The sequence below is a fragment of the Gallinula chloropus genome (assembly GCF_964237585.1).
Source record: "Gallinula chloropus genome assembly, chromosome: 14".
In the NCBI taxonomy this organism is placed as follows: domain Eukaryota; kingdom Metazoa; phylum Chordata; class Aves; order Gruiformes; family Rallidae; genus Gallinula; species Gallinula chloropus.
The window spans coordinates 13,609,513-13,629,419 of record NC_140099.1 but is presented as its reverse complement, the minus strand read 5'-3'; the positions used below and the strand labels follow the sequence as shown (position 1 = coordinate 13,629,419).

General features: G+C 45.0%; 1 protein-coding gene across 2 annotated transcripts in view; it reads left to right on the top strand.

The window, feature by feature from the left end:
* The window catches only part of CAPN3 (calpain 3), a 30,157-nt gene that overhangs the window by 7,557 nt on the left and 2,693 nt on the right, over positions 1-19,907 (top strand). Inside the window, exons 3-20 of one of the 2 annotated variants that reach the window (XM_084270742.1) lie at positions 2,170-2,288; positions 2,917-3,050; positions 3,473-3,641; positions 4,279-4,419; positions 6,643-6,726; positions 7,108-7,193; positions 7,876-7,953; positions 8,411-8,571; positions 9,126-9,295; positions 11,131-11,339; positions 12,535-12,571; positions 13,518-13,535; positions 14,627-14,728; positions 15,611-15,688; positions 16,276-16,333; positions 16,899-16,963; positions 17,993-18,061; positions 18,638-18,716. In XM_084270742.1, coding sequence (XP_084126868.1) covers positions 2,170-2,288; positions 2,917-3,050; positions 3,473-3,641; positions 4,279-4,419; positions 6,643-6,726; positions 7,108-7,193; positions 7,876-7,953; positions 8,411-8,571; positions 9,126-9,295; positions 11,131-11,339; positions 12,535-12,571; positions 13,518-13,535; positions 14,627-14,728; positions 15,611-15,688; positions 16,276-16,333; positions 16,899-16,963; positions 17,993-18,061; positions 18,638-18,716 — 1,857 coding nt within the window. Of the gene's footprint in view, positions 1-2,169; positions 2,289-2,916; positions 3,051-3,472; positions 3,642-4,278; positions 4,420-6,642; positions 6,727-7,107; positions 7,194-7,875; positions 7,954-8,410; positions 8,572-9,125; positions 9,296-9,983; positions 9,992-11,130; positions 11,340-12,534; positions 12,572-13,517; positions 13,536-14,626; positions 14,729-15,610; positions 15,689-16,275; positions 16,334-16,898; positions 16,964-17,992; positions 18,062-18,637; positions 18,717-19,907 lie in introns of those variants that run through there. The other variant, XM_084270741.1, reaches the window with a different exon arrangement.

The following is a 19,907-nucleotide window of genomic DNA, read 5'->3' as shown; positions in this document are numbered from 1 at the left end:
ACTTAATTATCTTGTGCTTCCAACGTGACACGTGAAATCCTCTGGTTCTGTATAACTACACATTGCCTGTGCCTTCTCTCTATAGTAAACCCTTGGTATCTGCTGAGTAGCAATCTAGAGAAGAACTTTAAGCGGAAGGTGCTGCACAGGGTGTTTTGCTTTTTGTGAACTAACCCCCTGACAAAGCACCATTTGGCCTGCCTTTGGGGCTCTAATTAGCTAAGGCAAAAATAAGAGATAAAGAGAAGGAGTTGTTTGACAAAGAAAAATCTAATCAGCTACTGTAGTATTTTTTTTTTTACAGGTATATACAAAGGCTGAGGGAACTGGGCTGTTCAGCCTGGAGAAAAGAAGACTAAGAGGGGATCTGATCAATGTTTATCAATATCCGAAGTGTGGGATGCAGAGGGAAATGGCCAGCCCCTTCTCAGTGGTCTGTGGGGACAGGACAGTGGTCTGTGGAGGCAGTGGCCTCAAGTTGGAGCACAGGGAGTTCCACACTGATCTGGGGAAGAACTTCTTCCCAGTGAGGTTGAGGGAGCCCTGGGACAGGCTGCCCAGGGGGGTGTGGAGTCTCCATCTCTGGAGAGATTCAAGTCCTGTCTGGACACCTCCCTGTGTGACCTGTCCTAGGGAGCTGCTTTGGCAGGGGAGTTGGACCCCATGATCTCTGGAGGTCCCTTCCAACCCCTGAGTCTGTGATCCTGTGATTCAATCCTGTTATTTCCACACAAAAGAATCTGAAGGCCCCTGGCTCAGTGTGCCTTGTACTCAAGGACAACCTCTTTATTGAAGACCATAAAGTTCAGATGCTCAAAGATACTTGGATATGTAGAGCTGCTACTGAGGTGCAAGTGATTCCTCTGCAGCAGTCATCCACACAGCACTTGCTGAGCTGCTTTGTAAAGTCATTTCCCTGCTCAGCTTTCTCACGTCTTCCATGGTTTTACAAGTTCTCCTGTGATCTTTGTCCTCAGCCATTACATCTTCATGTGTGCTAATCTTGTCATTTAAGGGCATTTGGTGCTTGTGACTGTCTTCATCGGCTTCCCAGTACTTTTTTTTTTAAATCCTTTAGAGCTGCCTGCCTTTTTGAGGTGACTGGGATTTCAGTCGCCAAGGCGTGGATGCAAATGAACTTACACACATAAAATTCATTTAGATGCATAAGATCCAGTCTCTTTTGTCTTCCATTCCTTCTCCAAGCACACCTAGCATTGTTTGCCTTCCTGCTGAACATTGGGCAGTCTAGAAAACTTCTGTTTGCAGTAGACCCCGCATGTTTCCTAATGGGAAACAGGTAACTTAGAATGAACTGCTCTATGTACAGAGTTAGCTTTCCAAAATAAATACACATACATATTTTTGCTTGTTTTATGACTCCAACAGTTCCATAAGTTTTTTACAATCCCCTGCAATCAAGTTTAGTTTTCCCTGCCTCTTATGATTCTCTCACATGACTAATTCACGCTTCTCAGGCAAGCCTATACCCCCTTTGACAGTAGCAGTTGGAAGGTTCCAATTACGGGTTGAGGCACCCTTTGCTGAACACAAACTACCATGGGAAGAAAGTCACTTTCCCAGCGCTCCCCCAGAGGCAGCAAACTTGTGCAAGAGCCTGAAGGAGGAACGGAGAAGCGCTACAGGGGACAGCAGTTACGACAGCAGACACACAGATTCAAAAAGGGGAAAACACATCAGGGCAATGAAGCAGGAAGGAGGCCCCACAAAGTGGTGACTGGGACAGCGGGCTGTCTTGAGAGCAGAAGATGAACATGAGAGACTGAACCTCAGCCATTCAGAGCTCCACCTGGGACAGAGTTACCTCTCAGCTGTCCTGTGCCCTAAGCTTGGACGAACTAGCATAGGAGATCAGATTGGCCTTTACATGGGACAGGGAAACCTTAATACAAGGTTATGCTTTTACCAGGAATGTCATCTATTCAACAGGTGTGTACCTAGTCACAGATGATGCCAATGAGCATTTCCAGAGCTCAAAGAAACAACGTGTTAAAGTCCTGCAGAGCACACAGAGAAGAGCCCTTTCCTCAAAGGCAATGGTGTGCTCTGCTGAGCATTAACGTGCGACCTCACAGCTCTCAGGTTTGCACTTCAATTGCAGTTGCTCTATCCCTCTTCATTTTGTCTGCTGCTTCTGCTCGTTTCCAGGTGACTGCTGGTTCCTGGCTGCCATCGCTTGCCTGACACTGAATAAAAAACTACTCTGTAGAGTCATACCTCATGATCAGTCCTTCATACAAAACTATGCTGGCATCTTCCACTTCCAGGTGAGTCCCTCCCTCTAGCAGGAAGCAGATGTAACTGTATTGACCTGAGGGAGAACTCAGCTCTTGGGTGCACTCTTTCCTCTTGCTTCCCAACCCTTCAGAAGCGTGAGCAACAGCACAGAAGGAAGAGGGATTGAGCTGCCTTCACCCTAACCTCTTCCCACAGAGCAGCCACAGAAGGGCCAGCCCGTACAGGCAATTAGGGAGCATTAATCCACCAAGGAAGCATTTAGAGATCACCATGTCCTGCGTGTAAGGGATAACAACAGGTGCCTGGTCCTCCCTCGCTGCTCAGATGCAGCACTACAGCCAGCACAGACACACTGGTAGTTGGCAAGAGCATCTATTTTTAGGCTCACAAGCAGCTGGTCTGTCAAAAACAAGTTACTGAAGAACCATGTCTTCAGAAAAGATTGACTGCTTTCCGTATTTCCCTCAGCTCTTCCAAGGGATCTCTGCACACATTGCCTGGGGGAATTCAGTCTGGCTGTCTCACTCCCAACAGCCATTACTTTTTTGCTATGTTATGAAGCAGTTAATTTCCACTTTTCTCCTCTCTCCTCATTTCTTCCTCTCCCTACAACCAAACCAACCCCGATTTTTTGTTTTCCTGTTTGCTTTCATTCAGTTCTGGCGCTACGGAGACTGGGTGGATGTCGTCATTGATGACTGCTTGCCCACCTATAACAACCAGCTGGTCTTCACCAAGTCCTCCCAACGCAATGAGTTCTGGAGCGCCCTCCTGGAAAAGGCTTATGCAAAGTAAAATTGCCCCCTGGACCTTGCTGAGCTCCTGGCTGAGACTTTGGCAGGGAAATGGTTAAATTACTGCGTACAAGACCTACCATGAGCACACAGAGAGGCTCTGAGCATACCAGTGCCTTTTGCCATAGATTTTCCTGTCTCAGAACTGGGGATGGGGTAAAACATTTTCTAGGGGGTTGTGCTACTCACTCAGATATCTACAATTGATTCTCATCACCTCTCCTTTCTTTTCTTTTCCCAACATGTGCAGATGGCACATTTTAAAACTTTTAACTTGAGGGTCAAAAAATAGATGCTTTGTGTGTATTAATAAATCTGTATTTATATGCACAAGACAAATCTATATGATGTATAAAAATATATAGGTAGGTATCTTTACCTGTGTAAAAGATAATCTTTTTTTCTTTTCTCTTTTCAAGACTCCATGGGTCATACGAAGCTTTGAAAGGAGGCAATACCACTGAAGCCATGGAGGATTTCACAGGAGGTGTCACAGAGTTCTATGAGATAAAGGATGCCCCCAAAGATATCTATAAAATCATGAAACATGCTATTGACAGAGGATCCCTCATGGCCAGCTCCATTGATGTGAGTCCACATCAACTTTGCAAGAGCCATAAGAAAGGGCAGAGGAGAAACACCTCTCTCTGTAATTGAACACACAGCAACTTTTGGAACTGCTTCATTCAACTGCTAGCATCCATTTCTAGGAGATGGAGCCATCTCCACTAGATACCACACATTAGCCAACACCAATTGCCAAAAAGGAAGCTAAGAGAACGTGGGGGTGGGAAGAAGGGGTGCCATCAGCAGAAGCTGCACCCATCCACCCCCCCCACCCTCAGTGCTCTCACCCAATAAAATGAGGTTAGTAGTAGGGTGCCACAACTCAAGAGACAAATCTTTATGGCAAAGATGCTTCATGTGCAAATGCTTGGGACATCAACCCTTCAACTGGCAACATAGTTTTATAGTGCCTTCATTTACTGTGGTTGATTTAAAAGTTAAAAAAATAAGCTTCAGTACCCATGATGGAAAATGAAGTTGCAGCGAAGGCAGAATGACCAGTGCTATCAACCACTGTAGAGAAGTATTGACCTTCTAACACACAATGAGAGGGAAATTATCTAGCCTGTCTTTTACCCCTCATCTTTCTTGTGTCATTGCTCCTCCCTCTCTCTGCCTCATCTTTCTGCATGATGCTTTTCTCCCATTCTCTGCACAGGATAACCTCGGCTTTTCCTACGGATCGGCTCCTCGGAGCGACATCGGGGAACTGATTGCTCGCATGGTGAAGAACCTGGAAAACGCACAGATGACCTACCCCACTGTAGACCACCAGGGGATAGATGAAAGACCAGCCTGGGTTCGTATGTTTCCAGAAGTGGTTGACTTCACAGGGGGGATTTAATCACAGGCAGAACAGTTAGAGAAACAAGTCATCTATGTTTTTAAATCCTTACTTGGCTTCACTGAGTTCTCTCAACACTACGGACTTGTTTTTACAGATGTGATTGGACATGTTTATTAAAGGATGACAGTCCTTTCAGATGCAGCGACTGAGACCACGGGGCTTCGCTGATGCTCAGGCAAAGGGCTGTTGGTTTGTGGCAAAGGCTTAGACTTTCCACAGCTTAACCATAGTGTAGAAATGGAGAGCAAAGAAATCACACGAAGCACATCCAAGCAGCACATTGGTTATTGTAGTTGGGAATCGGACACGAGATGTAGATTTTGTAAAGCCTCTCACTTGCAAACAAGGGAGAGAGAAGAATATACTCGCTCAATTACATCCTGGAGAACTTCGGGTTGCACAAGCTGCCTTCTGCATTTGCGACAGAAGTAGCTGGGTTTGCCCCTTTTGATACCCTTAGTCTTCCTAAAAGCCTGAAGTGGTGAGATTCTTCAGGAAGACCCAGTATGACCATCTCGTTTTGCAAGCATGTTTTGGGAGGGAGTTTCCTGTCTAGTCACAGAAGGTTGGAAAACTCTCTACAGTTGCTGCCCCAGTGGCTGTTTTGCTGTGGGTTGTTACACTACACACTCCTGAGCCACCACCAGAAAAAACCAAACCCAAACCGAAGTCTTGATGGAAAGAGGCAGGCAGTACAGACTTCAGAAGCACTCTAGAGAAGTAGCCCATGACACCAGCAGAAGTTAATATTTCCTAAACATAAAAGAGAGAAAGGGGTTCTAATTGGTAATGATGGCAACAACATGAGTAGAAATGAAGAAAACTGAAATAGATCTGAGGTTATATGCATAAAAAGTATGGAAACAGGAGGAGGGAAAAAAAAAACCACCCAAACCAATGAGGAGCAAAAGGAGATAATTGCCACAGCCAGGAGATATTTGGATGAGATCTTCCCTGTGGAAGCTGAGAATGTATCTGTGGAACCTTACTAACCCTCCATTTCCAGCCCTGCCTTTCTCATGCCCTCAGATGTCCCAAAAAGGGATGGCAGAGGTACGGGCAGGGCCTTGCAGTCATCTCTCGGTGACAGCCCTAACGGAGGAGGGGAAGTTTCACACATGGTCAAAGTGCACACAGCAGAGCCTTCCCTTCCCACCATTCTCAGTGACCTCTCCTGCACACACTGTGGACCATGCACACCTGCCATGTCCCCCTTAGATCTTCAACTCCCAAACAACATTCTGAGATTTGAACAGTTAAAAAAAAAAAAAGAACAGCAAAGAAAAAACTCACTGTGAGACACACTAACAGGAAGGCCCAGAAAGGCTCTACTAGTCTTACTGATAGAAAAACTAATTAATTTTGATTAAGCATGCTATGTACTAGCATTTTCTGAGAGCAAAAATCAGTAACCCACACAAAAGGAATAAGTATACCACAATATTCAGTTCTGGGCTCCTCACCATAAGAAGGACATTGAGGTCCTGGAGTGAGTCCAGAGAAGGGCAACCAGGCTGGGGAAGGGGCTGGAGGGCAAATCCTCTGAGGAGCGGCTGAGGGAGCTGGGGGCGTTCAGCCTGGAGAAGAGGAGGCTGAGGGGAGACCTTATCACCACCCACAACTACCTGAAGGGAGGGTGCAGAGAGGTGGGCGATGGTCTCTTCAGCCAGGGGACAGGAGATGGGACAAGGGGAAATGGGCTCAAGATGCGCCAGGGCAGGGTCAGATCAGACATTAGGAAAAAGTTCTTCACCAAAATGGTTATCAGGCATTGGAAAAGGCTGCCCAGGGTGGGGGTTATGTCACCATCCCTGGGTGTGTTTAACACAGGTAGATGAGGTGCTCAGGGATATGATTTAGCACAGGACAGGAACAGTTGGACTCAATGATCTCAAAGATCTTTTCCAACATTGTGATTATGTGAAAATGTCCTTTCCTATTGATATTATTCATTTTCTGCTTTTGCATGAAGCTTCATGCTTCAGTCCTCTCTAACAACGTTAATTCTGTGGGCACCAAGCTTGGCCACCTTGGCAAAAGCAGAGATGAGACAAAAAGCCGTGTGCCATGAACAGTGTCCCCCTCCTTCCAGAAGCCCTGGGTGGCCACAGCTGCCTTGGAGCATCTGCCTGAGCTTCATGTGACACTTACAAGTTTTTATCTTGTGTCTAACAGACCATAGTGCCAATGCAGTATGAAACACGGATGTCTTGCGGGCTTGTCAAAGGCCATGCCTACTCTGTCACAGCTGTGGAAGAGGTATGTACAGTCCCTTTCCCCCAGCTATGGGGAGCTGTGGTCTCTACTGGCCTAGAGCCATGCATGTCACCAAAGCTACACAGTAGCAAAAAAGCAAACCAAATTATGAGCTAAGGAAACAAAATTTGTATTTAAATAAAGGAAAGCCAAAACTTGGACAGGTTCATCACTGGGGAAATGGATCTGCTTGAGCGAATGTGGCCACCACCAGCCACCTCCAGGTCTTAGCAGCCTTCCCACACTCACCCCAAACAGGTCAGGCTGGGTGATGGCCCACAAAAGCACCATCATTGGAGGAGCTGGTATCAGTGATTTGGCAGGCAAAATGTTTCCTTTTGAATCTAATCTCAGCCTATTCTTTGTGTGTTCTTTTTCAATTAGACAACATTTAAAGGGGAAAAAATACGTCTGGTAAGGCTGAGGAACCCCTGGGGGCAGGTGGAATGGAATGGAGCTTGGAGTGACAAGTGAGTAAATGGAACTTCACCTGATTTGAAAAGAGAAATTGCAGCTCTATTTACCCTTAAGGAGCTTGTGCATGACCCTAACATTTAATGAGGATGTATCTGAATTGTTGTTGCTGTCACTTTGACACACGCTTAGACGCTGAGTCTAGAAAAGGGAAAGAGTACCTAAATAAGGGGTGTTGTGGGGCTTCAACCAATGGAAATAGAGAGAGCACCCAGTCAACCTTATTTTAGAGTCTATCAAGTTCAGCAGTGTCCATTTTCAAAACAAGATGCAACAGTAGAAAAATCTTTTAAGTTATGGAAGAGCTGGATGAAGCAAGTACATGAGCAAGTTTGGATAAAGCTTCTCATTAGGTTTTCCTTAAAGGAATTTCATTAGCTGCTCCAGCAATGAGACTCTGCAAACACTTTTGTCTTCAAGCTTAATACAATGAACACAGTTCAGCAGACTTTGGAGAGCCAAGAGGAAAACTGATGGGAAGGTAGAGAGGAGTAGGACAGTTGCTTCTTTATTTGGGCATGGAGAGAGGAGGTGGCATTGAGAACAAATAGTTGCCAACAAAACTATTTAGGTGGATGTAACAATGTGACTTCTTTCCATTCTACGAGCAGTAAAGAAAAGTAATTTTAATGAAAACTGTATTGCTAATCGTAATCTAACTTTGGCATTCTTTTGAAGGTCAGAGGAGTGGAACTTCATTAATGAAGCAGAGAAAATCCGCCTGCAGCACAAGATTGTGGAGGATGGGGAGTTCTGGTGAGAATGTCAGTCAAAAACCTGTGTTCCTCTAGGAGATATGCAACTATAGGAAACATTAATCACACTTCACTATGAAAACCTGCTAAAACCATTGCAGGAGTCCCTATTCACCTTCACATTCCCAATCAGCCCTGCTCTCTGATCCCCTCATTCTCCCACCAGGCATTATTGAGTGCCACCAGTACCATTCTAATTTTGTTACACTTCCACAAGCTCTCCATTGCCCATCCTATGCACCATCTTCTCAGCCCAGCGTCCCCCAGCTTGGAGCTATGCCTGTGTTAACTGACCAACCAGCAGGCCAAATGCATTAGAAAGTCAGGACACTCCCACTGCAAACTTCCCATAAGAGCAGCAGTACCATGGGTCACTCTCCTCCACCCCACCGGGATCTTTCAGACAACCACCCACCACGTAAATCCATTTGGGTTCAGTTTCCCCCTAATTCCTCCAGGATCTCGTTTGAAGACTTCATGAGGCACTTCACAAAACTCGAGATCTGTAACCTCACACCTGATACTCTGGAAGCTGACAAACTCCAGACCTGGACTGTGTCAGTCAACGAAGGGCGCTGGGTGAGAGGCTGTTCAGCTGGAGGGTGCCGCAATTATCCAGGTAAGAAAGAGTCTTAAGAGAGATAAGGCCTCTTTGATGGAGACTGTATTAAATCCCACAGGTTAAGTCATACCACAGCCTGATCTGTGCTCGACCATAGGAAAAGCCTTGCTTCATCAGTAGATGAGACACATAATTTTGTAGAGGGAAACCCTCTGTCACTAGGTTTGTGACAGCACCTTGTAAGTCCAAAAGGCAGGCCTGGCAAAGATAAATCTTTGTTCAAATACCTCACCACACCTCGAGTAAGACAAGAGAGATCAATTTTGCTCCATCAGTTAGATTTCATTTGGGAAATCCACCTTTGGTAGCTTTAGGCACTTGGGAATTTTGTCAGAGACCGATTCTTCTCCTTTGCACTCCTTTGCTGTGCAGTTTCATTAGACCTACGTAAAACTCCTATCACTTAAAAAAACCCCATATATGTATTAGCCAAGTTTTAACCTCTCAGGAGCTCCAGTTCTCTTAAACTTAAAAGTTCTCTTTGATCAGGAGCATCGTTAGAAAACTGAAGCTTTACATGTTTGCTTTGGGTTGTTGATGGGATTTCACAGATACATTTTGGACCAATCCCCAGTATCGCTTGAAGCTTCTGGAGGAAGATGATGATCCTGAGGATGAAGAGGTTATCTGCAGCTTCCTTGTCGCACTGATGCAGAAAAATAGGAGGAAAGAACGCAAGCTGGGAGCCAACCTGTACACCATTGGCTTTGCCATCTATGAGGTACCAGTTCTAGACTTTGTTCTTAGCACCACAGTTGCAACCCTGACAGTATGCCTTGACCAAGAGAGTCACTCAACCATTCAGCCTGACTACATGGATTACAGATTTTACTTTGCAAGGAACTTGGAGAATACCTGGAAGAAAGGAAAGAAATGCAAGGCTTTTTAACCATCCAGCCTGTAGTAACACCAGGGTTCACTGCATCCATAAGTAGCACACTTGTTAAGTGTTTATGGTGACTAAATATGGTGACCAGACTGTAACATATTCTTTCCCATATATTCTTCAATCTCCCTTTCATCCTTGCTGAAACAAAATGTTTCTTTAACTGAATAGTGTATAAAAAAAAAAGGGGGGGGGGGGGCGGGGGGGGAGGAGGGAGGAAGGAAACAAATGTCCAAGATGCATAGGTAGTGATGATTAACCTCTGTCCCTACCATTGACTTAAATTTATTTAGTCCCTTACACAAACATATTTAGTTCTAGACCTTAGTGGATCTCACCCAGGTCCCAACAAATCTAAAGAGGAAGAAAGAAATCTCTTAGAATAATTATATAAACTTGGGGCAAGTTATTTACTGGCTGCATCCCCAGAAATCCATACAAATGCCCTTCTGTCTGATCTATAAACAAGTGGACACACCTAACAGCTCTAATTGCTTCTTCTCTTTGTTCCTCCCAAAGGTGCCCAAAGAGGTACGAGCAGAACGGCGGCCGGCTGATGTCTGGGTGTATGCTCACGGCTAGAGCTGCTGCTGGGCCTGAGTCAGCAGGAAACTGTCTAGCCAACTTTGTTTTGAGGGGTGTAACAGAAGTGAAAGCACTAACCTTCCTGCTTTGAGTCTTTATTAGTCACATTTTGAGAGTCATTTTTAATTTCTTTCCATGTGCACCATGTTTTCACCCACACCTTTTCACTCAGCCTGTCTTTTCTATTCATCTGTGACCTGGCCACGGCTTGCATGGTCAGTCGGTGGCCTAGGCTAGTTTGGTTTGATCAGCAAGCACTTGGCCATTACACCCCAGGCAAAAGCTCCCTCAACCACTTCCATTTCGTCCTGCGGCCTCTATTCTGCAGCCACAGAGTTTTCTGTGTAGTCTCAGGAATCTGCGTGGAAAACAAATGTTGTTCTCAGCCACTGAAGAAAACGTACTAAAAATACATAGAGGAAGTTTTTCTGAGCCTGACAGTAACCGAATCATTGGCATTGCAAGTTTGACAACTGAGCTTACCTGAAGACTATGTTACCTGGAAAACATGAAGATGACAGTTCGAACGCTGTCTCTGCTGCATACTTTACTGGTGGTTGGTTATTTCTGCAGCAAACAGCTTGAAGTTTGCTTAGCCCACAAGTTTTTACTTAATTCTCTTAATTTTTGAACAAATGCAGTGATTAATTATCAGGTGTCTTTAGCAGACACAGAATTCACGTTTAGTCCAGGCAAGGACACATTTTCACTAAAAACACCTTCCCCTTGCCATGCTGCATGTCAGAGTTTGCATACACCATCCCTCCAAGGGAAGTAGCTGAACTTCAGTTACACACCACTTAGCATCCCACCGTCAGATAAAAGCGCCTACGCAGCACAAGTCAGCCAACACTCTGCAGGTGAGCCCTGGAGTAGCCCTCAGAAGCCAGGTAGACCCAGCCAGTAGCACTTTCAAGGTGACAGTCCCTGCATCCTTTCCCAGCTAGCATCCCTGGCCAGCTCCTTGCTTGCTAAGCTGCTGCTTTCTTTGTGTTTTTGTCCCAACCATGTACCGCCTGCACAACAAGCCACCCGGGGAGTGGGTGAGACTCCCTTGAAGACGAATTGACTCGTTTGTTCTGCAGATGCATGGTACCAAGCACCACTTGCAGAAGGATTTTTTCCTCTACACTGCCTCCAAAGCCAGAAGTAAGACCTATATAAATATGCGAGAAATCTCTGAGCGCTTCCGGCTGCCTCCCAGCGAGTACGTTGTCATCCCATCGACCTATGAACCCCACCAGGAGGGAGAATTCATCCTGAGGGTCTTCTCTGAGAAAAGAAGCCTTTCAGAGTAAGTCACAGATGCATTTAGCTGGGTGTAACGGCAGCATTGAACTTGCTAATCTGTTATAGTCGTGTCCCCAGGTTGCTGCACCCTGCTTTTAATTTTCTTAACCTCATTACAAACTCCAAGCTGCAAACTCATTTCCCTGAGCTTCTCTTATGGCCTGACAAGAGCTTACTTCAAATTGTCTTTGGAGAGGCTTACTGCTTGCAAGATATACTTTGTAAAAGATCAACCCACTAACCATTTTTAATAATGAAAATGAACCTGTTTGGGTTTTATTGTTCTATGCTTTCAGCTGAGGTTTTAGCCAGATAGATCATGCAACCAGATCTAACTTCAGTCAAGTTGTTGCTTCTTTGCTATCCTGCTCTTCTACTCAGCAAACTAAAGCCAGGATCACTCCTGGAAGTGGCACTCCTGGAAGTGGCACTCCTGGAAGTGGCACTCCTGGAAGTGGCACTCCTGGAAGTGGCACTCCTGGAAGTGGCACTCCTGGAAGTGGCACTCCTGGAAGTGGCACTCCTGGAAGTGGCACTCCTGGAAGTGGCACTCCTGGAAGTGGCACTCCTGGAAGTGGCACTCCTGGAAGTGGCACTCCTGGAAGTGGCACTCCTGGAAGTGGCACTCCTGGAAGTGGCACTCCTGGAAGTGGCACTCCTGGAAGTGGCACTCCTGGAAGTGGCACTCCTGGAAGTGGCACTCCTGGAAGTGGCACTCCTGGAAGTGGCACTCCTGGAAGTGGCACTCCTGGAAGTGGCACTCCTGGAAGTGGCACTCCTGGAAGTGGCACTCCTGGAAGTGGCACTCCTGGAAGTGGCACTCCTGGAAGTGGCACTCCTGGAAGTGGCACTCCTGGAAGTGGCACTCCTGGAAGTGGCACTCCTGGAAGTGGCACTCCTGGAAGTGGCACTCCTGGAAGTGGCACTCCTGGAAGTGGCACTCCTGGAAGTGGCACTCCTGGAAGTGGCACTCCTGGAAGTGGCACTCCTGGAAGTGGCACTCCTGGAAGTGGCACTCCGGATGCTCAGCTCAAGCTGAGAAAAGCTGCACCTAGCGCCAGCAGCTGCGATGCTTGGAATCCCAGTCACATCACTGTCTGTTTGGAAAGTTCAAGTGCCTGGTTACAAACTAGTTACAGAAGCAAGCAGCATTGGAAGCAGCCACTTCCCTGACTCACTGGCTTTCTGTTTCCATCTAGGGAGGTCGAAAACATGATCGAGGCAGAGCGTCCATCTGTAAGTACTGCCCTGGGCCCCTGCTGTGTGTTAACAGAAGTAGGGAGGGGAAGAGCATCACACCTTGGGAAGCCTACAGCAGGAAATGATTTGTGGCCACACGAATAAATCAATTCCCCCACTTTTTCCATCAAGATACTTCTGTCTACACTCGCTTTATATACATCACTTTCTAAATTGGACAGACCAAAGTCTTGCAGCAGATTTGAAGTCTGTTCCTGGTAAAAAAGAACCTGGATGCTAAGCCTTGCCTTTGCACCCATCAATTTATTCGTTTCCTGTGCTCTAAGATGCATCTGCAGAATTGGTATCTCATCAAACAAAGAAAGTACCACTTTATTTTGAAGTAGGTGCTTTCTGAAAAGAGATCCTAATTATATTCTGAGTCAAACCAACAAATTCTAATTCTTCAAGCTTGGGGTTTTACATGTCTGTGTGGGAATATACTACAGCTAACAATGAAAAAAAAAGCCTGAGGAGACGCACAGAACAGAGTGCCACCAAAGCTTGTTCTAAAGCTTTCCACTTTTGCTTGCTGTCATGATAAATTAGCTGTCCAGATCTGGTGGCATTTAGTTGCCACTTCAGATGACACTGGTCTAGGGGCACAGAAATTCAATCTCTACTGCACCTATGGGCTGGGGAAAAGAAAAGAGTCGGAGCTAAAGGTACAACACAGATTTTGTTCAAGAGGACAAAGCCCCAGATGAGATGGGACACTGTCTTGCTAGGATTTCTGCAATTTCTGTCCTTCAGCATGCCATTTCTTGGAGGGTATATTTTCCCCCCAGTTTCTGAGATTTGAAAACTTTTAAGAATGGAAAAAAGGGAGAAAAGGGAAGAGAAGAAAATGACACTTTATCCTCAGCTCTGCATAATGTGCATAAGATCTATGCTTCTGCTTCAAAGCCACTTCTTTTTCAACTTTTGTCTCTTTTTTGTACAGAAGAAGAAAAAGGGCAAGGTAGGTACCCGTGCAACGCGCTGAGCGCCCGCATGACACAGAGCACGTGCAATGCATGCAGCAGAAGCAGCGCTCCTTGGGTTCCTTGGTGTCATTAGGGACCTCTCTGCATCTGGAAACAGGACTGGTTAATGAAGGGCACCAGATAAGGGCATGTTTGTCAGCAGCAAAGATTTTTGTCTTCCAGCACTAAAATCTAATGAGATAGCTAAAACATCCGGTACCCCTCTCACTCGAGGGGGTGGCAAAAGGGTGACAAATTTTACAAGCTCAATCGTCCGTGTTGCTCAGCTGCCCGTCCTGCCTGCCCCTCCACAGGCACAGTCCTTTCTAGTGACCATCATCCCTCACATGTCCTCACATTCGCTTTACGTGTCCTAACGCTGCTGCTCCTCCTTTTTGAAATCTCCACTCACCAGAGCCCAGGATTACTCCTGTCGGTTCCACACAACACGTTTAGGACCCAGAAAATATAGCCAGGGATTTTCACCTCACCACAGGCTGACCACAATTAATAGTCTGGGGCAACACATCTGCACCCCTATTTCAAATGCAATAAACCAGAAGAATTGCCTGTGGCCACCTACAGCTGAATGTCTCAAGAACAAACACAGAGAAAACTGTAACGTAACCAACAAGTAACTGCACGTAACCAACAAGCTCCCAGACAAATCCTTTCCGCATCAGGTTGTGTGCTTTCAGCGCTACTGTCCTCCACAGGGGGTCAAGTTTATCCGTTTAGCTGAGAATCAGGAACCTGGGGGGCTTATTTTGCATTTTAATAAAACCAAGGTGGTTCCCGTCTCTCCGAAAGGGAACTGGAAGCCAGAGATATTTCGCCAAATCACAGTATTGTTTGCAAAAAGGCTTTTGTAGCTTTTTTTAACATGAGGGGAGCAATAACTTCAAGATTTTATTTATTTTTTTTTTTTTAAATTTCATTCCCAGCTTCGGCTTCTCCAGGCACATTCTCATAGCAGGAGCTGTTGCTGCATGTGCTTCACCACAGCATGGGTGTTCTACCTGCTTTCCCTTCCACTACTTTTTGTGTGATTTCCACTTCTCTTTTGCTCTTTTCTTTCTTCTTCTAGCCTATCATCTTTGTTTCTGACAGAGCAAACAGTAATAAGGAGCTGACAGCAGATGAAGACGCTGGCAAAGATGGTGAAAAAACCTACGTACATGAGAAAAAGGTTTCTGCAGCAAGTGGCAAGGAGGAGAAATAGTAACCTGAGTAACTCCTGAGCAACCCCAGGACCTCTTGCACCCCTCCTCTTTTCTCTTGCTAATTGGGAGAAGGAAAATGGGGTAGTAAATTTGGAGCTTCTGATTGGACATGGGTGAGGGACATGAGATGTAACAGCTGGATCCTTCACCCAGGCTTGTGATGTCTGGCTCCTTGCAGGGAGCGCGCTGCTCTGCTGCACAACTGCCAGAGTGTGCAGGAAGGAAAATCAGAACCCCCCTTCACATTCCTCCACATTTAGACAGAAATAAGGAAAAAATTCACTTGGCTTCATTACACAAATCCTCTAATATCTTATTGGGGAGGGGGGAAGAATAAAATAGTTTCCTTTTTCAGTATAAGCCTCAGGGTTCAGGTTTGCTCTTTGCATGTGTCCAAGAAAGCTTCACTTCCAACCTTTCCTTCTGTCTTATGCTATTTGTGTCCAGCAAGGGGCCCCCACATTACAAAGAGCTCTCAAGCCTGGGTCCCCGTGGTCAATTTGTTGGCTAGAGGACAGCTATGGAGCAGATACACCTCTTCAGCTCCACGTTTCAGCTTTGTAATGTTTTGAAACAAAAAAAATTAGAACATAAACACTTGTCTGTGAAAGTAATTGCTTAGGCTCCTGCCAAGAAAAAGGAAAGTGGTGGGATGAAGTTAAATTCTCAGCAGTTTTGCCAAGGAACACGTACCACCACAGAAAGGAGAAAGGAACAGGAGGATGGTCCAACCTGTTCCTCCGCAGAGCTCCAGATTCACTAAGAGGCTCCTTCAGGCAAGGGCAAGTGATCCCCCCAGGCCTCTTCCCTTCCAGGCAAAGGTTGCATCCCTGCTTTTCTCTTTTCAGCGTCCTTCAGCGAAAGCTCATGAGAAGAGTGAAGAGGAAAACCAGTTCAGGAGTATCTTCCGGCAGATTGCGGGGGATGTGAGTATGCAAACGGTACCTGCGTGTGTCAGCAAAGCAGCTCAGCCACAGCAGCACCAGAACCAGCTTCTTGACAGATTGAAACCCCCCAAATTTTAACATTTCCTTCTATCAAATTGCCTTTGAGATCTGAATCTCAGGAAAATCAAATCAAAATCCAATTAAGCACACTCCTGTCCTCATCATACAAGATGCTAACTTGCATAGCACAGATCAGCAAGTTAGAAATACAATGCCCTCTGGGATGTTTAACAAGGGCAGTAGTAAGTCAAACCAGATCAAAGAACCACATAAATCACGAGGCTGAAAATGGGTCACTGGGATTCTGAGCTTGGACGGTAGCTTGAAATCACTGGTTGCAGTTTAATAAGCACTATATAGTGTCTTTAGACCTCCCTTGTACTGCAGCCTCAAGAAAGATTTGGACTAACTTTCACATGAGCCACGATGCTCTCTAATTTGGAGCATGTATATGACACAGTGAGAAGTGACCAAAGACTTCATACTTGTGGCACATCCACCCATAAAATGTTCTGTTTAATAAAGAATGCTGCAATTAATGATATTCTCATCACATTTTCCACCAGGACATGGAGATCAATGCTGAAGAACTCAGGAATGTCCTCAACAATGTCGTAAAAAAACGTGAGTTTAAGCATGTATTTCAGTAACCCTGGACAAGGAAACAGGCAATATAACATAACCCTTCACCCTATTTATACTTTCCCTTGTACTATTTATAGTTTCCAACTCAAAAATTCCTAGTTAAATTTCCACAGACTTTGCATCCAAGACTTTAGTGAGTGGAACTCTTCCTAGAGATGCTCTGTACAAGTAATCAAGCACTGGTAACACAGAAATGAGCAAACGCTCCTTGGAAGCACTGCACAGGGTAATGCAGCAGTTCTGGCTGTCTGCAAATACCTGTTCCAAAAAATTCTAATGGAGATCCAGAACTTTCTCCCCATTTAGTAAACTTTAACCTACAGACCCTGGGCTTCCTAAGGGTTAGGGTTAAGAGAGAGTTGGTTTTAGAGGTTGTATCTCTAACTCACAAGCAGTAACGTTACCTAGAGAGTTTTCAGATTTCTCATTTCTTACTGGATAAAAGGAGTAGGTCTGGCTTCCACTTTTAGTAGAGTTACACCTAAGAAGAAGAAACGTTTGCTGACTGACATGATCTGCTTTCACCTGCGATCATATATTTCAGATAAGGACCTAAAGACAGAAGGATTTGAACTGGAATCCTGCCGCAGCATGATCGCTTTAATGGATGTATCCTTTCCTGGTGGAAGAGAAGTGCTTGATACTACACTAGCTGTATTTCCCACCACTACACACACCCAACTTAGTAAGCCAGGGAAGAAAGGCAGTGCGGTATAGTCTGTAGTCGAATAACACAACATTCCTAGTTTGGCACATCATAACTCTGGTCATCTCAATGTTAATGTAGCAGGTTGATGAAAATATCCCAAATCAGAAAGCTACAAAAAGGGTCAGTCAGTACAAAACCCTTCCTTAGGTACCAGCAATGGGCCAGCTCAGGTACTAAAGGATGACTTTTCTTTTTAAACCAACTCAACAGAAGTCCAGTTCTTGCCAACAAACTTAACTGTATTTCTCTCTTATTTTTTATGTTTATAATGTATTATACATGGCATTGTGTACTTAGCACACAAGGCATACAGAAACTGTCTCAGAGCAAGTAAAAAAGAACCACACGACGAGATGCTACATGGGGTTACCTCTGACAGAGCATCTTTCAGCTTTCTTATTTGACATAATGTGTAATTTGAGAGCACATAAGCACATCCAAACATGACCAGAACAAAACCATAACTACAACCCACAGCTGGAGCGGTTGAAGCATAAACACTTTTTTTACACGGCTTTAGTCAGCACTTTGCTTAGTTGTCAATTGATTTTAAGCCAAGCAGAAAAAGCTTCACTCTAGGATAAAGCTCAGTTGTCTTAAAAACACTGGGTAAACATCACATTTGGAGGTATTTGGAAAGGGTCCTCTGAAACATCTTGCTCAGGTATTTTTTAACAGCTCCAAGAGCAAGCCTCTTCTCTACCACACACTTGGTTCCTCACACACAGTAGCACTTCACCCCTGGAAACAAAATACCCAGCACAATAACTGAAGCGTTCACAAATATTTTACTGTGCAGCTCAGCCAGCTTAAAGCCAAGGAGATCCAGAACTCAGCTTCACATCCACTCCTTCACCAGCAGCCGCAACCTTAAATAATTTCCTCCTAAGAAATAGCATAAGTTTTTTACCTGAATGCATGCATCACAGACAGACGGCTCAGGGAAGATAAACTTCGACGAGTTTCGACATCTCTGGGAGAAGATTAAAAGCTGGCAGGTATTCCTGGCATCCACAGTGCTGCTGTTCTTCACAGTTTCTGCAACATAAAAGCTCAGGGAAGAAAACCAGACCTCTCTATGCACACTACAACAAAAAGAAAAGCTGTAAAAATTGCAGATTAGCTTTTGAAAAGGAAAACAATGGCTCTTCTCCTGCTCCCAGCCTAAGCAAATAACCTGAATTGCTTAAGCTCCAGCACGTATCTAAGAACTTCCCCCATGGGAATAACATGGAGGCATACAGATTGGTGGAGGAGGGTGAAGGGAACTGGAATCAGGCCTTGCAAATCGCTTAATTAGGTCAATCACGAGAGAATTAATAGCAAATAGTCAAGGCAAACAAGGAGAGTTTCTATTGGAGAGCTCCTTGTTTCTCACAGCTGGGATCTAAATTACTTTACATTGTGACAGAAAAGTGCTAACAACCACGACTGCCTGGTAAAAGGCAAATGACAAAGCCATGGGGCACCTGAGGCACATATCCATTACCCACTCAGGCCATAGTTAACAGAAGCACAAGTTGTTGTTTGTGTTGTGTATTTATGTTTTATTTATCTCTTTCTTCTTCTTCCAGAAAATCTTCAAGCGTTATGACACAGATCATTCAGGAACCATTAACAGCTACGAGATGCGCAATGCAGTCAATGATGCAGGTACCTCTCCTAGCATTCCATGAAACAACCAAAGAAACCTTACTTAGGTTGCTTATTTCAGTAGAACCCGGAGCACAGCACAGCCTTTTAAAAAGAGGCCCTGCAGAAATACAGAAATCCCTTCTTCCCCAAATGACCTCCTCAAACATCCACATGGCAAGTATATCTTGCCAACAAAACAGATCTTTTAGCTCTTTAAACTTTCCAGTGAATTATGCTGTCTTAATGATCTCCCACTTGGGGTCCTGCTATTTTGGGGGACCAGCCAGCCCTGATACCATTTGATTTCATTTAAGCTGTGGATTGTTTGTTTGTGTAAAGTAACAACAGCAGAAAACCTTCAACCCAAGTCTATAGGTACTGAAACCAAAGCAGAGCAGATAAATGCCCAATTTACATCGGAGGCTCCTGGACAGACCTTTCTTGAGTCCTATTCATGTTTGTTAGTGGCATTAAGCCACCGCAGGCTCAGTCTCCTCTGCTACTTGTGTAGTACAAAGAAAGTATTCTGCAAAAGGGTCAGTTAATGAAGTTTGTCCTGCAAAGAGAGGCTTTTGACTTTTCTTGCTGCTTGTCTCAAACACGTTGGCTTGCTGCTTTCCCTGGACAGCAGGCCTCCCCCAGCCCTGTGTTTCTCTAAAGGAGGAAGATGGCTTCTTTAGTCAGAAAATCTGTAGCATCGCTATAAACCTAAATGTAATGATTTCGGTGACTATATCTTCAGTAGCATTTTGGCACATCACCTACCTCTTCTACAAGGAACAGAAACAGCCGACTACCTTGTATTTTACAAAACATCAGTGATCTGATCCTTTGCCAAGGACAAAACTATATGTATATGGACTCCTGCTGGAGTAGAAATAGAGGTCGTTTTTATTTTCCATGTTTCCATTCTCACCAGGAAATTTGTCAGTGTAAAACAGAATAAATACAATAAATTATCTCCTTCCCCAATTTCAGAACTAAGAACACATTTTGCAATGAAAATCTCTCAATCTTGCAGGATGCAGGCTGCACATCACCTTGCGCTCAGCAACCAACCAGCAGCACCCGTAACAGGACAGGCCCTTTAGGAAGTGCAGCCACACGCTGCAGCAACTAGTGCCGCAGTTGGGTAACACCATGCCACGGAGCTACTGCTTTATCTATTTTTTGACCATTGTGTAATTGTGTTTTCGTAGCAACTTCCTC